We start from the raw sequence: 14,597 nt of genomic DNA, 5'->3' as shown, positions 1-14,597 counted from the left end.
TAACATTAGGGGAGCAACGGGAAGCAAGGCGTTATTAGGGAGAGGAGCAAAACAGGCTGGTGGAACCAGCCATGCTGCTCCGGCCACACACAGTTTGCTTTTCACGCCTTTTCCTCTGTTAATTTGGCTTGTTTCCTAAACATGGGTCAAGCGATCTCTCCCTAAGAGCAAGGGCAGCAGAAGGAAATGTTATTAAAAACGAGTTCATTAGTGGGCATGGTGTGTGGATGAAGACTTTGGGAGTTTTGGCTGCCAAATAAAGACTTTATTGTTGTCATTCCTCCTTTCCCAAGCTCCCTCCCTCTTTTTCTCCTCCCCCCTCCTCCCCTCCCTCTCTACAATCTGCCCGTCCCTCCCCCTAACCTAACCTCCCCACCCCAATAGGATCTGGTAGAAGAAAAGTCAGGCAAACACAAGCAGGCTCCCAGGGAGATCAGAGCTTCTAGCTGGCTCTCTGCTGCCACACTCCACCGAAGGGCAGGGGAGGAAGAGGAGGGAGACTGACCTAGAGCTGAGAACAGAGGCAGGTGTGTGCAGGTAAGCCCAGTCGGGAGATGGGTAGGAAGCCTCCTTCCTCCAACAAGTGTCCTCCTGCTATGTCCAGCTTAGGTTTTTGATCTGGTCTCTGACTCCTCCCTCCTTCCTTCCACCTTTGTCTCCTTTCAGATGAGCTCAAATTAGTCTTCTTCATTGCTTCTACCCCCTGGTCCTCTTCCTTCTTTTCGTCATCCTCTGTATTTGCTGGCTGTGTATTTGCTGGCTGCAGAAGTTAAACTTTCTTGGTACAGATGTTTGTTGTAGCAGAGTTATGCTGCACACAGTATTTCTACAGATCAGGTGATTCCATAGAAACTGGACTCAAGAACCTATTTCTCTTCACCTTTCATATACTGTTACTCGCTGTTACAGGCACATGCGCACACACGTAACACAGAGGCTGCACTTCACACACACACATGCTCACACATACACACACACATACACACATTACATATACACACATGAAGCCTCCTGCCCATTCACCTGCACTCTCTGACTGCATCTGACATGCAGAGCTAAACACACACACACACACACACACACACACACACACACACACACACACACACACACACACACACCACATCTTGTCTCTCGCCTTCTCACGTGCCTCCCCAGCAGTAAGAGCAAAGAGAAAGTACACTTTCCACTGAGATGGCAGGTCCAAAGGAAATCGTGTGCTGAGTCTAGGTGGAGCGGGGAGGAGATGAACAAGAGCAGGAGCTGGAAGGATTTCTTCGATCTTTAGAAATTAATTGGGCGGGAGGGAGAAAAAGTGGCTTTCTGACCTGCACCGTATCTTCCCAGTAACGCTGAACTTCTCTGCCTCACTGGTCCAAACCACTGGCTTTTGGAAAGAAAGAGAAGAAAGAACCCAGCTTCCAAGCTTTGGAAATCCTAATCCCCAGCTTTGGGGGTGTTTATTTATTTTTCTGCAGGCAGCTGGTAAAGATTTCTCTTTAAAGCCTTTAGCAACGGGTTCTTGTGGCAGAGAAAAAGATAGGAGTTGCTTAATCTGTCAGGGAGGGGAAAACTGGAGTGCGCAACTAAATGGGGCTTGTTTCCAATCAGAGTGACCCCACTCCATCTCAACAACAGAGTGCTGTCCCAAGGCAGGCAAGGGTGGGCTAGAGCAGGGTCCCCAAATACAGCTGATCTTCACGATCACCTGGGAGCAGGGGAGAGGAGAGTGGGGGGATTTACTAAAAATATAGATGTCTGAACCCCTCGCTCCAGACCTACCGGATGGAGACTCAGGAATCCGTCACTGTTTTAACATTTGAATGGATCCTGATGGTCAGCCAGGGCTCGAGAACCAGAATCAGGGTATGGCGGGAGATCTGTGCTGGGATTAAAGAGCAGTGTTAGCTGGGCAGAAGGACTGTTTGGTCTCCTGGACGAGGACTGTGTGTTGGAGGAGCTCCAGAGTACCCCAAATTGGCCACCCTCTTTTGTGGGGATGGAGTGTGCACTGAGGGAGCAGGGAAGATCTTCTGTGAGAAATCCCCCTCCGTCCTCCTTGCAAACCACGATATGGCAGCCATATCATGGGGGAACATCCTAGAAAGAAAGGTTCCCCAAGATAGCCCCCCAAAGCTAATGTTTCCTCTCCCCTGCTAATCCGCCTGCCCTGAGCCCCCTGAGGCACTGAGCTGGGCCTCTCCCCATCCCTTCCAGATCCCCTCTCCTCCTGCCCAACAGCTGTCTGTTCTGATGGCCTCACACAGAAGATGGGCTGAGCAATAAGCCCTGTGCAGTGGACAGCCCCATTTATTGGGCATGTGAGGGAAGCGTTTCAAGGCTGGAAGGAGCAAAAGAGCCAGGTATGAAAGGTTGGGAGGGGAAGTCATGAATCACAATGGGACTCCACAGCCAGCTCTGTGCCTTCTCTCACCACATCCCCTCACCTGCTGCAGAAAGGTGTGTGTGTGTGGGCTTGGGGGCGGTAGTGAATTGGAGGACAGAGAGAGCAGTCCCAGGTGGCTTGGGGCTTCTACTGTATCTCTGATTACTTGACTCTGTGACCCTAGTGTGGTCTCACAGGCCCCAAAGAGAAGAAAGGTGCTCTGTGTGAATGAGTTGCGGGAAATCCATGAGCCAGTACCCACCTGCAAGGCTCTCTGCTTTGGATGGAGGGTTGGGCTGCCTCCTGGCCAAGCTGAAGGGAAAGAGACCTTATTACTTTGAAATAATGCCAAAAATAGCTTAATATTCACTGAGCCCTCACTTTACACACGTTTACTCATTTAACCCTCAAATCAACATCATAAGAAGGTGTTAGTGTGTCCATTTTACAGATGAGGGAGCTGAAGCTTAATTGGGGTAAGAGATTTGCCCAAGAGCACCCAGTGAAGCAGCTGAAGAGATACGGGGTTAAGACTCAGATCTATAAGCACCTAGAACGGATTCTTCTAGGCTTTTCTCCAAGGGGTGGAAATGCTAGGGGATGGAGGGAGGAAGAAGGAGATGGCGAGGTGAGGAAGAGAGCCATCTCACCCTTGTTCCTTCCCCAGCCCCTTGGGATGGAAAACTTGCTCTTCTGCACTAGTGGCCTGAGGCCAGAAAAACCTTCCCCCTGTTTACACTTTGCCTTGTGGTAGATGCTGGGGAGACAGATGGTCTCTCCATCACAGCGTTATATTTATTTTTAGCACTTCTTGATCAACAACGCATTTTAAAGTTACTTATTACACTTGCTTCTGACAATAACTGGGTGAGGAGTACAGGATAGGGAAGATTTTTTATCCCCCTCTTACAGATAAGGAAACTGAGGCTGAGAGCAGGGTCATGTCACTAAGTACTGGCGGAGGGGCTGAGAACTTTCCTCCCCTCTCTAGTTTGCACCATGAAGCTCTCACCCCACCGTGCCAGCCTTCTACTGATTTCAACTGATTCCAACCCCCAGGAAAGGAGGAGCTGCATCAGTGGTGTGTTGAATTCATCGTGCCCCTATATCATACTTCTTGTTACCTCAGGGACACACGAGCCCTACATAGAGGCCTTGAGAAGGTCCCAGACTGCCTGGGTGGGCTGCCTCGCTCTTCTGCTAACAAATGGGCAGAGATCACCTGATTCTCTTGGCTTCCAACTCCCTCTGGGATTCCGGAAGAGATAAAGGTGGCAGGATGAACTTCAGAACTCTGAGTTTAGAACAGAAGGAAGGGAACAGAGCAAGAGCGTCATGCCAAATGTCCCTGGGTGTGGCTCTGGGGCAGGGGCACCCTGTTCTCCATGGCAGGGTTGCTAGCTGAGTTAAGCTGTGGAGGTTTAGGGGTGACCAACTAGACAGAAAATCTGACAAGGAAGAAGAATGCCAGTAAGGAGTGTGGAGTAATCCTTTAACGGGTCACACCCAACCTCATTCCCAGCTTAACCCAAGCCCAGACTCTATACAAAGCAAATTACCCTTAAACTTGCTCCTAATGACTTGACAAACCCATGTGGACCTCAACCCAGGCCTACCATGAACCTGAACATCACACCAGTCCCAGGAGTTCAAACCTTAAGTGAATGAATTCATGAGCTCGGTTGGGAAGAGGGCTAGCTCATTTTAAAATCAGACTTTCCAGAGAATCTGCTCTGGAAAAACAAATATAAACAAATCAATGAATAATCTAAACCCCTGTCATTTGTAGAGAGTTTATGCACTATGACATGCCTTCCTGTGCATGATCTCATTTGATCCTTACACAGATGAGGAGCCAGGGGTGAAGGGGCAGAGCCAGGATTCGAGCCCAGATCTCCAATACTTGGAACTGAAATTCAAATTTAAAACTCTCTTAGGAAATGTTCTTAAAGGGAGAGACTGAATTTTGGGTCAGGCAAAGAAAGCAGTTGTGACTCTCCCATGAAGCAGCAGCATTTTGAGAGCCAATGCCAGCGAACAGAGCTGCATGAGGTCGGTGACTGTCGGTGGTCAACAAGTGTCCAGTGACTGAGCAGTGAACATGGCCGAGTAGAAGGGTGAGAGGTGAGGAGGTGTGCTTGCACAAGCATAAAAAATTTAAAATTCACACACACTTATGACCCACCCCAAGGGAGCTTGTGATTAGACAGAAGGTTCTGGAAGGCAGGAGCATAAGAAAGTATGACTTTGGGCTTTAGTTGGGGGTGGGTATAACTCCCCTTGGAGTTCAGGGACCTCAAGTCTGTCACACATACTCTGGTTTCAGGGACAGACTGTCACATGCACTGCCAGAGCCTTGCTGTCAGGACTTTCCCTCCAGACGGCCAAGCTCCAGCAGGAAGAGGCGTTGCCTGATAAGAAAAGCCTTAGAAATGAAGGCTGTTTCCTCGAGAAAGGAGCATGGGCGTGTGCGCACACACACGGAATGGTTCAGCCCTGGGCTAAGAGAAAGGAGCCAGCAGATCCAACTTCTCCACAGACCAAGCCCAGGGAGCTTTTACTCAGGAACCTCCCATCAGCTCTGGGAGTTGCTCGGCCAGCCCCCAGAGGTTTGGCATGTAAAAGGATCAGAGGAAGGGCTGGTGGGCAGATCACAGGAATTCTTGAGGAGCCTGGGAGGGAGATGGGAATGAGGAAGGCCTATGTTCACTGTGGGCGGAAGGAGCGGTAGGTTGGCCTGCCTGCTAGAGCTGTGATCCTGTCACTGAACTGTGAGCCTGTCACTCATCATCATGGGCACCAGGGCTACCCAGGCCAGTCTCCTAAGTCAATGTGCCTCACAGAGTGAGCTCCTGCTGGAAGCTCTGGACAAGCTTTAGCCACTTAACTTGGGGCCTAGTACCTGGTAGATGCTTTTGGTGACAAAGGCAATTCCAGGAAATAGGGAGTCCCAGCCAGTGCTGGGGAGCCTCCTTGGGGCAGGGCTTCTCACAGCATGAGAGATTGCTTGCTTATTTTCAGACTTCTGAGTGATAAGAAAATGAAGAAATGTCAAAATAAAAAAAATCAGGGTTACAAAAATTGGGGCTTTTAAAAATGTTTGTTTTTCACATACTAATGCTTTAACTACTCCCTTAAAATTTATATGCAAAATGATGGTGTTCTATTCAAGACTTATAAAATATTAATTTATAGTTCACCAATTAAAAGTGGTGTGAGTTCTGGCCACAAGACTCCAAGTGTAGGTTTATAATGAATGCCTTCTCTTTTCTGTCCCTTCAGTGTACCCCTGAGGCTGTTACAGCCTCAACTGGAGATAAAGCCAAGAACCCAACTGCAAGGTCCTTTGTGATAGGAGGTCCAGGAAAAATGGCCCTCCTGGACCCCCTTGGAGAGGCTAGCCTGGGAACAGGCCACCTTAGAGAGAGGTGGAGAGGCAACAGAGGCTGCAGGCAATATCTTCCCTCTTTCCCATCTGTCTGTCTGTCTGTTTGCCTTCCCTCCCTCTTTCCTTCCCATATTCGGTGGACCGTGTAAGGGTTCACACACGCTCACAGAGCACCTGTGAACATGAGTTTGCTTTTGTGCATGGTACAGGAGAGGAGTGCCTCTCCAGGGCTGAGCTCTGCCTTCTCTTCTGTTTCTTATATCATTTAGCTCCTCCTGAGCATCTGGCTCAGGACTAAGCAGCTGGTGAGGGGCTTTGCTCATCTTCCTTTGAGCAAAGTCAGCAAGAGGCTGGGACTGGGTCACTCACACCGGGAGGAATCTAAGCTGACATGGACTCAAAAAGATAATGACCCTAGAGAGGGAGTGGTACATGAAACCCCCTCCCTGGACTCTTCCCAGCCAGGCCAGCGGGGAAGCCTATGCGAGCTGCCGCTTTGTGTCCGTGACCCTGGGTCTATTGCTGTTTCCCAGCTTAATTCAACTCAAACTACGTGGCCCTATCTAGATATCATGAGGGCCAATGGGAAGGGCAAACCCAAAACATCCTTCAGCACCCTATTCCGCTATGTCACATAGGCTAGCAGAAAGTTCTTCTTGATGCCTCAACACCACCAATTCCAGTGGAGATGAGAGCAGTAATACTGAATCACAGGAAATGAAAGTGGTTTCGCCACAGCTTTCGATCCTTTCCTGTTTACTCTCCCAGAAGCCTCCACATCTGGGGAGAATTCTTGGTATGTCTCCTGCTGGCAAAGACCAGCGTTCTCTGAGCTGAGCAGAGGGGCGAGGGGTGTGCAGGGAGGACACAAGGATGCCGGCAGTACTTTCTTTCCTTTCCAAGATCTCCACGGCTTTTCTGGAAGGCGGGAGACCTGGGCTTTAGTCCTGGGTCTAAATAGCTTCCTGGCCTTGGCAAGCCACTTCTTCCCTGCAGTACTCGATTCTTATAAACAGTAGAATCTGGACTCGATTGGTGGATTTCAGACCATTTTTAGCAAAGTGATTTTTTTTCTTCTTCTTCAAGTGACTGCTCTGGTTAAACCTCAATATAGACAACAGACTTAAAAAAAAAACCACACAGAGTTGCTCAAGTTGGCACAGGCATGAGTTGGGGGTACCCCGAGGCCATCCTCTCAGTCTCCTCTCAGAAATAGGGGCAAAGTTTGAAAACCATTGAGCTGTGAAATTTCTAAGGACCCTTCCAGATGTAACACCCCAGAACTCTATGGTTCATATGTCCTACCATCCCTCTTATAAGAACAGAGAATATTTTCTCATGCTGCAGATGGGAAGACTGAGGGCCAGAGAGGTTGATGGTCTTCTCCAGCAAGCCCCAGCACTCCTGATTCACAGCCCAGCGTGCTTTCTGCCAGTATGGCTCGCCTCTTCAGAGGAGGCTGAACACTTTGAGCGGCTAGGCCTCTGGGCAGGGGACCCAGACTCTCAAGCCCTTGTTACTTTCTCACCTACTGGATACAGGCAAACAGAAAATGCTTTCACAGGCCCCTCCTCCCACAGCCTTCCTGGAGCCCATCCTGGCCAACTTTAGCTGCAAAGACATAGCCTCTAATTCGTGAGGTCCAGCAGGCTAATGACCTCCCGTGTCTCCTCCCTGCAGGTACATCACCTGGATCATGAAGTCATCCCTCTGCTGGCTCCTCCCACTTCTCATCTTGGCCTCAGTGGCCCAAGGCCAGCCAACAAGACGACCAAGACCTAGCAGGCCCAGGCCCAGGCCCAGGCCCAGACCCAGGCCCACACCCAGCTTTTTTCAGCCCCATGAGCCATCAGAGCCTACAGACCTGCCTCCTCCCCTCCCACCAGGCCCTCCATCTATCTTTCCTGACTGTCCTCGGGAATGCTACTGCCCCCATGATTTCCCATCTGCCCTCTACTGTGATAGCCGCAACCTTAGAAAGGTCCCTGTCATCCCATCTCGCATCCATTATCTCTATCTCCAGAACAACTTCATAACTGAGCTCCCAGTGGAGTCCTTCAAGAATGCCACAGACCTGAGGTGGGTCAACCTGGACAACAACCGAATTCGCAAGATAGACCAGAAGGTGCTGGAGAAACTCCCCAGCCTGGCGTTCCTCTACATGGAGAAGAACGAGCTGGCAGAGGTGCCCTCGGCCCTGCCCCGGAACCTGGAACAGTTGAGGCTGAGCCAGAACCGTATCTCCAGGATCCCACCCGGAGCCTTCAGCAAGCTGGAGAACCTGCTGCTCCTGGACCTCCAGCACAACAGGCTAAGTGACATCGTCCTCAAGCCTGACACCTTTCAGGGCCTCAAGAGCCTCATGCAGCTCAACCTGGCCCACAACACCCTAAAAAAGATGCCACCCAAGGTTCCCACGGCCATTCACCAGCTCTACCTGGACAGCAACGAGATCGAGACAATCCCTAATGGGTACTTCAAGGCCTTCCCCAACCTTGCCTTCATTCACCTCAACTACAACAGGCTGTCCGACAGGGGGCTCCCCAAGAACTCCTTTAACATCTCCAACTTGCTCGTGCTCCACTTGGCGCACAACAAGATCAGCAACGTACCTGCCATCAGCAACAAGCTGGAGCACCTATACCTCAACAACAACAGCATCGAGAGTGAGTGGGATGGGCCGTGCTGGGCCGCAGGGAGCGGGGCTGGGGACACGCCACCTCAGCCCTTTCTCAGGAGGCTCAGGGTGGGATGGCACAAAAAGCACCCCATTTGGCACAGGGCTTCAAATCTCGGCCTTGCCACTCGCTATCTGTATGACCTTGAACAGATGTTTGACCTCTTCGGGAATTTCCCTCATCTGTAAAGTGAGAATGGTAATAATACTTCTGTCACAAAGTTGATAGGAGGATGCAGTCATTTAACATGGATACCGTACCCCGAATACCATGCTTGGAGGGTACAAGCTTCTCTTACTCCGTCCCTTCTTATCCACCCCAGTTTCTTAGCCCTCCAGATCTATAGCTAGGCTAGACGTGGAATATAGTCCTGGACATTCTTCTAAAAGAAGAACAGTGGTATTTAAACGCCCACTCTGAAATGTCCTGGGCCTGTCCACGGCAGAAGCTGGCAGCTGTGAGAGGCAGCATCTTCCCCAGTCTGAGCCTATGTTTAAAGTATCTGTAAAATGTATACGCAGAATGGCAGCTGTATATTCAGGGTCTGCAACCGGTGAAAATGCAGCAGCCAGAAAAACATGTCCATATACAGGTGCTTTCTGAATCTGTCTGGAAAGCTGGAGTATTTAGTCACTTGGGGCAGAATTGGCCTCCGCTACATTTACAGGGTCCTGGGCTTGAGTTATCAGTTGCAGCCTAGAAGAAGAAGCTGGAAGTCGCAATTTTGTTTCCATCAAAAATGTCAGCTCTGAGCAGAGCATCTGCAGAAAGGTTTAAAAACAAAAGAGAGATTATTAGGTCCTTGAACAAAATCAGGATATACCGCACAGGGAACGCAATAGCTTCAGGGATGAAGGAGAGCACAGGGAAAGAGGGGTGCCCCTAAAACAATATCGGGAATCCTTAGTTTCCAAGCCAAAGGATGAGAGGAAGATTGTTGAGTTTCTACAGTCTTGAAACAAATGGCGGGGCGAACAGGCTTGCTCACTCATCTGGAATAATTACACAAAGTGGGAGAGGGCCTTTTAAAATCTGGCAAGAGACAAATTCAGGAAAAGGGAAAACTGTCTAATTTTACCCTGCAGGGAGTAAACTGAGGGTACCTATTACATGGTGACAGGTCTCTACCGGGTTGTGGAAAACAGGCAGTTGGGGGACAGCCAGCCTCCTGAGGATGAAGTCAGAAAAATCACACCCACTCTCATCATGCCACAAACCTGGGAACTGAACGTCAGGGTGGTCAGGTGACAGTCTAAAGTCACAAAAGCTCTAAGGAGAAAATCCATCTATGTCAGGACTCTTTCTCCTGTTCCGGTGATGAAGAGAGAAGATCAACGACTCTACACATGATAAATGAGGCAAGGCTTAGGGGAAATAAAAATTCATTTAGAAGATGACACATCCGATGTCATCTAACAAGAGGTGAAAGAGAAAATGAAATCTCATGTTCCGTTGGAAAGCTTACCAAAATTTGGCCACAACTTACCTTTCCAGCTTTCTTTCCCTAGAATCAGTAATCACATCAGAATCAATAGGCTCAGCAAGCCCCAAGGGCTCTGTGCCCTCCCCAGACTGCCTTTCCTCTTCCTATTTCAGTTAACGTGACCACCTTCTGTCCATCCACGTGCCTCCCATCCAGGTCAAGAAATGCTCACATCTACCTGCTGGCTTCAGATCTCGCCTCACCCCACCATTTCTCCACACTGTGGCTAGATTCGTCTTTCTGCAGTATAAACCTCATCATAGGCCCCTTCCAGATTTCACACCCTGGGATGCTACCATCCTGCTCAATGCCATTCCTCAGACTGGAGATCAAAGCCTCAATCTTTAGTGAAATATTAGAAAGTCAACCATAATTTGTGGCCACAACTCGCCTTTCCAGCTCACTGTCCCTGGTCCATCACATTGTGCTGTTTACTGCTCCCAGATTCTGCTGTGACCTTTTTGGCCTCCACAGCTCCATTCAGATAGGTCCCTCTATCAGAATCCCATCCCCCAGGTAACTCCCTGCAATAGTCCTACCTAACATTAAAGGTCCAGCTCAAAGCTTACTCCCTCCACAACTCTTCAGAGTGAATTTCCAATAACAATTATGGATCAATTCCAACTTAATTTTCAAATGAGTAAACTGGGCCTGGAGTTTACGGTCAACTTGACCATGGTCACCGACTCCCAAAGTCAGCCAATTCTACACCGGAGCGCTCGAGAGTCCTTACTCTCAGTTGTCTCCTTCCTTGTCAGTGCCTGCAGCCCCCTCTGTCCTGACCCCACTGTCCTCTCCTACTTACCTCTCCTCTTCTTTCTCCATAGAAATCAACGGGACCCAGATTTGCCCCAACAACCTCGTCTCCTTCCATGACTTCTCCTCGGATCTGGAGAATGTGCCACACCTCCGCTACCTGCGGCTGGATGGGAACCACCTGAAGCCACCGATCCCGCTGGACCTCATGATGTGCTTCCGCTTGCTGCAGTCTGTGGTCATCTAGGTCTTGCTCTGCTCTGGGCCTCCTCTGACAGCACTTGAATGCTGGTGGTCCAGGGACCTTGCTCGCCATTCACTTTCTCTATCTTCCTCTTACTCCCAGCTTTGCCTTTCTTATCCCACCTTCCTGGGGCAGGCCAAGCCACACACTCTGCTGCACCTATGGCCTCTAGAGCAAGACTTCTCAGGCCTTGGTTGGGTCCACCCAGCTTAAAGACACCTACTGCACACCCAGACTTCTGGCCCCAGAAGCACAGATGTCTGTCTAAAAACTTCATAGTCCCTTCTCCGCCCCCCCGCCACTCCTGGGTAAGTCTGGGCCTGGACTGACATCTGGATCTCGGTCCTGGCAAAGCAAGAAAATGGTCAGGGGCAACCTAGAGGTGAGGCTCGAAAAGTCCTGCAGGGGACTCCGCCTTCAAAAGCATCTCTCACTCCGAAAGGCCAAGAAACCCAGGCCCTCTTGGCCAAGGATCCATCCTCCCAAACTGCTGCTCCACTCCTTTGCTGACACCAGACATGATGCTGGCTCTTTGCCGGCCTGTGTTCTCCAAAAAGGAAGTGCAAGGGCATGGCCAAGGGACGGTCAGGGCTCCCTCAAGGGCTCGCACTGGCCATCTCTTCACAGGGAGGAGCCGGGGCCCTCCTCCTCCAGGGCGAACACATCACGTACCCTCCTGACTGGGCGTCTCTAGTCCGAGAGAAAGAGCAGGGAGGAACAGAACGGGAAAAGAATGGCTCAGGAACTAGAAATCAGCCAGTGGGAGAGGGGTGGGCCCGTGCGAGTAGCCCCGCCTTAGCCACTCTGGACAAGAAGCCTGATGCCAGAGGAACAGTGTCCACAGTGGAGGGTGCAGAGCCACCAGCCCTGCCCCGCCATCTGTTCTCTATCAGTGTGGATGGCCCAATCCTTTCCACCCCCAGAGCAGTTGCTGCAAAACCGGCAAGAAGGGGCGGGGCACCTGGGAATCTCCCAGAAACCTTTTCCACGTGTGTAAATTGGCCTCCCCTCTCAGATAGACACATCAGCGACACCTGGTGGCCGGTGCCGGTCACAGCGGGCGCCAGTGTTCCTCTTCGCCTCCCTCAGGGGTGATTTTCCAAGGCCAAGGAGTTTCGACTCAAAGAGCCAGGGGCTGTGAGAGCAGTTCTCTCTCCTATGGGGTCTACAGGGCACAGAGGTACAGAGGCCCTGGGTTGGGGGCTGATTCCCATCAAAGGTGAGCACCGGTGGGAACCTTTGGGAACCCAGGTGAGGATGCTGTCTGATCCAGTTTGCTGTCTGACCTTACTATCCCTTCTGCTTTCAGTTCCCACATCTGTTAACCCCTCCGAGGCCCCTCCCACACTCACGTTCCAGTCTACGGCTCCACCCTTTAGACATTGCTCTAATGCAGGACAAGTCCTAAGTATTAACCCCTTCCCTTGCAGTAATTTATTCCCTGTGTGGACTGTCCTGCCCCCAGTGTTCCCACCCTCCCTGCCCGGCCTCGGTGCAGCTTGGCAGGCCTCCAAGGGAGCCTGGGCCCCAAGGGCTGACTGGCTTTCTTCCTCCCTTGACCTGCCCCTAAGGGATGCTGCCCCTCCACAGCCCCCTGCGTGTATATGTTGGTGGGGGCGAGGGGGTGTTCTAAACATGAGTAGGACATGGTGCCCACCCTCAAGGTAGGTTAGGAAAGTTGCAGAGATTTTTAAGAAATTGTACTAAGCTAGGTTTCTAACTTCAAGAAGTTCCCATTGTTCTCTTTCTCACCCTTCTCTTTTGCTAATTTATGGGGCCCATAAATGGGGCCCATTTTATCCTAGCCTCCTTCCCCATGCTCCCATAAACTGCCTCATTCTTCCTAGCTGCAGCTGGTTTCTCTAAGGCTTCTGCTTAAAGTCAATATAGTAACTGGCTGTAAGCAACCTGGTGCTCTGGCCTGGATAAGCCCTCTTCTGCACCTTACTCACACCTTTCAACCTCAGCCCCTCTGATGATGCCCTTGGGGAGCAGCGCCTGTGGCCGCGGGGGGAAGGGGTCATTCCTCTGTGACTGCAAACCCAAACTAGTTTGTTTCAGTAGCAACACAATCACCACCATCCCATCTAGAATGTCTGCGAGGATTCGGTTAAACAGGCTTTACAGCACTGCCCCCACCCCACCCCACCCCACACACACCATGTGCTGACTTCCCTTGGGTTTCAGGAAGCCCCCTCCTCCATGCACAAGTTCATCTCTCAGTGCTTTTGGCATCTACATATGCAAGTGTGTGTGAGTAGATGTGTATATGTACTCTGTTCATATACCTGTTCTTCTGGAAGACCACGTTAACTTTGTGAAACAACTTTCACATTCCAACATGCTTCACAGCAAAGGAAATAAAGTAATAAGAAAAACGTCCTGCTTGAACCTGACACCATGAACAGGTCAAGAATAATACCTTAAAGCCATCTTGCCACCCCTCTCCTCCTGCTGCCGCCTCTCACTTGCTCTCAGAAGATGGGTGGAAAAGGGTCCTATTCTTAAGAAATTCTAAGAAAATTATTCCAACGACTTATCTCTGTGAACTTCCCCCAAATCACAACTCTTGTGAAAAATTATTCCTAAAGTCAGACCAGAAATCCGACAGCTATGTTTGAAGCCCAAAGCCCCCAGGTCTTTCAGCCATGGATACGAAATGCTCAGTACTGAACCTGATACAAAAAGACACAAAGCAGACACCCTTCCTGACCACGCGAAGCTTACAGGCTAGTTGAGGAGATGCAGTGTAAGAGCACAAAGCAGTGGCAGAGTTGCATCAAGGGCGAGAACAAAGGGCTACCTCACTTGGAAGTGTCTACGGGCTGTGCAGATGTCCACAGAAGGGTGAGAACGGGTGCCCTGGAAACTTCCTTCAGATGGAAGGTTATAGAAGTGGACTTGTGATCCTCCCAGCCTACACTATCTTAAGGTAAAAACTGCCACATGCTGTCCCCATCTCTCCCACCCTGCCTCCTGAAGACCTGCTTCAGTTCGATTCAGCTAGTTTTCAATAGACATCAACTATGTGCAAGGTTCCCAGCTAAGAATTCAAGGATAGGTAATATACACACCATGCCCTTGAGGAATTCACAGCTTAGTAAAGGGAGAAATTCGTGAGTTAATACTTGCATGTCTTAGAGTTTGTAATAACGCTGTGTAGAGAGAGCGTGTGGAGAGGGCCTTGACCTCTCCCGGAGAGGAACTAGAAAGGCTCCCATCGTTGGAGCAGGGCCTTAGGGATGAATCAGACTTTGCCAGGTGGGAGAAGCGGGGAAAGAGCGGGGAAAGGACATGAGTGGGAGGGGAAGCAGCATGAGCAATAAGGTAGGAAGCCTTGGCATGTACCCTGTAGGCTGTGTGTGTCTGAGAAAGGGAGAGAGCCAGTTCCCGTCACAGGGTTATGTGGCTATAAGCCCTCAGCAGGGAATATATCCCTGTGGTCCAAAAATCAGAAGGGTTCCTGAAATTTTCCACCACACCCCTCCCTGCCCATGAAAGGGGCAGCAGCAAGGTCAGCTGGCCAGACTTTTGTCCCTACCACCTGCCACCTCTATTCCATCAGCATGCCTTATGATTCTCTTAATGAGGGGCTCGGATTTGAAAGGCTGCCTGCAGCTCCCCCGCAGCCCCCCACAACTCTCTACCTCCACCCCCCACCT

General features: G+C 50.5%; 1 protein-coding gene across 1 annotated transcript; it reads left to right on the top strand.

The window, feature by feature from the left end:
* Positions 1–396: 396 nt before the first annotated feature.
* Positions 397–12,709, top strand: PRELP (proline and arginine rich end leucine rich repeat protein). The gene is made up of 3 exons (XM_011373046.2): positions 397–537; positions 7,455–8,440; positions 10,763–12,709. Exons 2-3 carry the CDS (start codon positions 7,471–7,473, stop codon positions 10,936–10,938), a joined length of 1,146 nt encoding a protein of 381 aa, XP_011371348.1. The 5' UTR covers positions 397–537; positions 7,455–7,470; the 3' UTR covers positions 10,939–12,709.
* Positions 12,710–14,597: the final 1,888 nt, after the last annotated feature.

This window comes from Pteropus vampyrus, unplaced genomic scaffold (genome assembly GCF_000151845.1).
Source record: "Pteropus vampyrus isolate Shadow unplaced genomic scaffold, Pvam_2.0 Scaffold217, whole genome shotgun sequence".
Classification (NCBI taxonomy): Eukaryota; Metazoa; Chordata; class Mammalia; order Chiroptera; family Pteropodidae; genus Pteropus; species Pteropus vampyrus.
The sequence above is the reverse complement of the archived record's forward strand: the minus strand, read 5'-3'. Positions and strand labels throughout refer to the sequence as shown.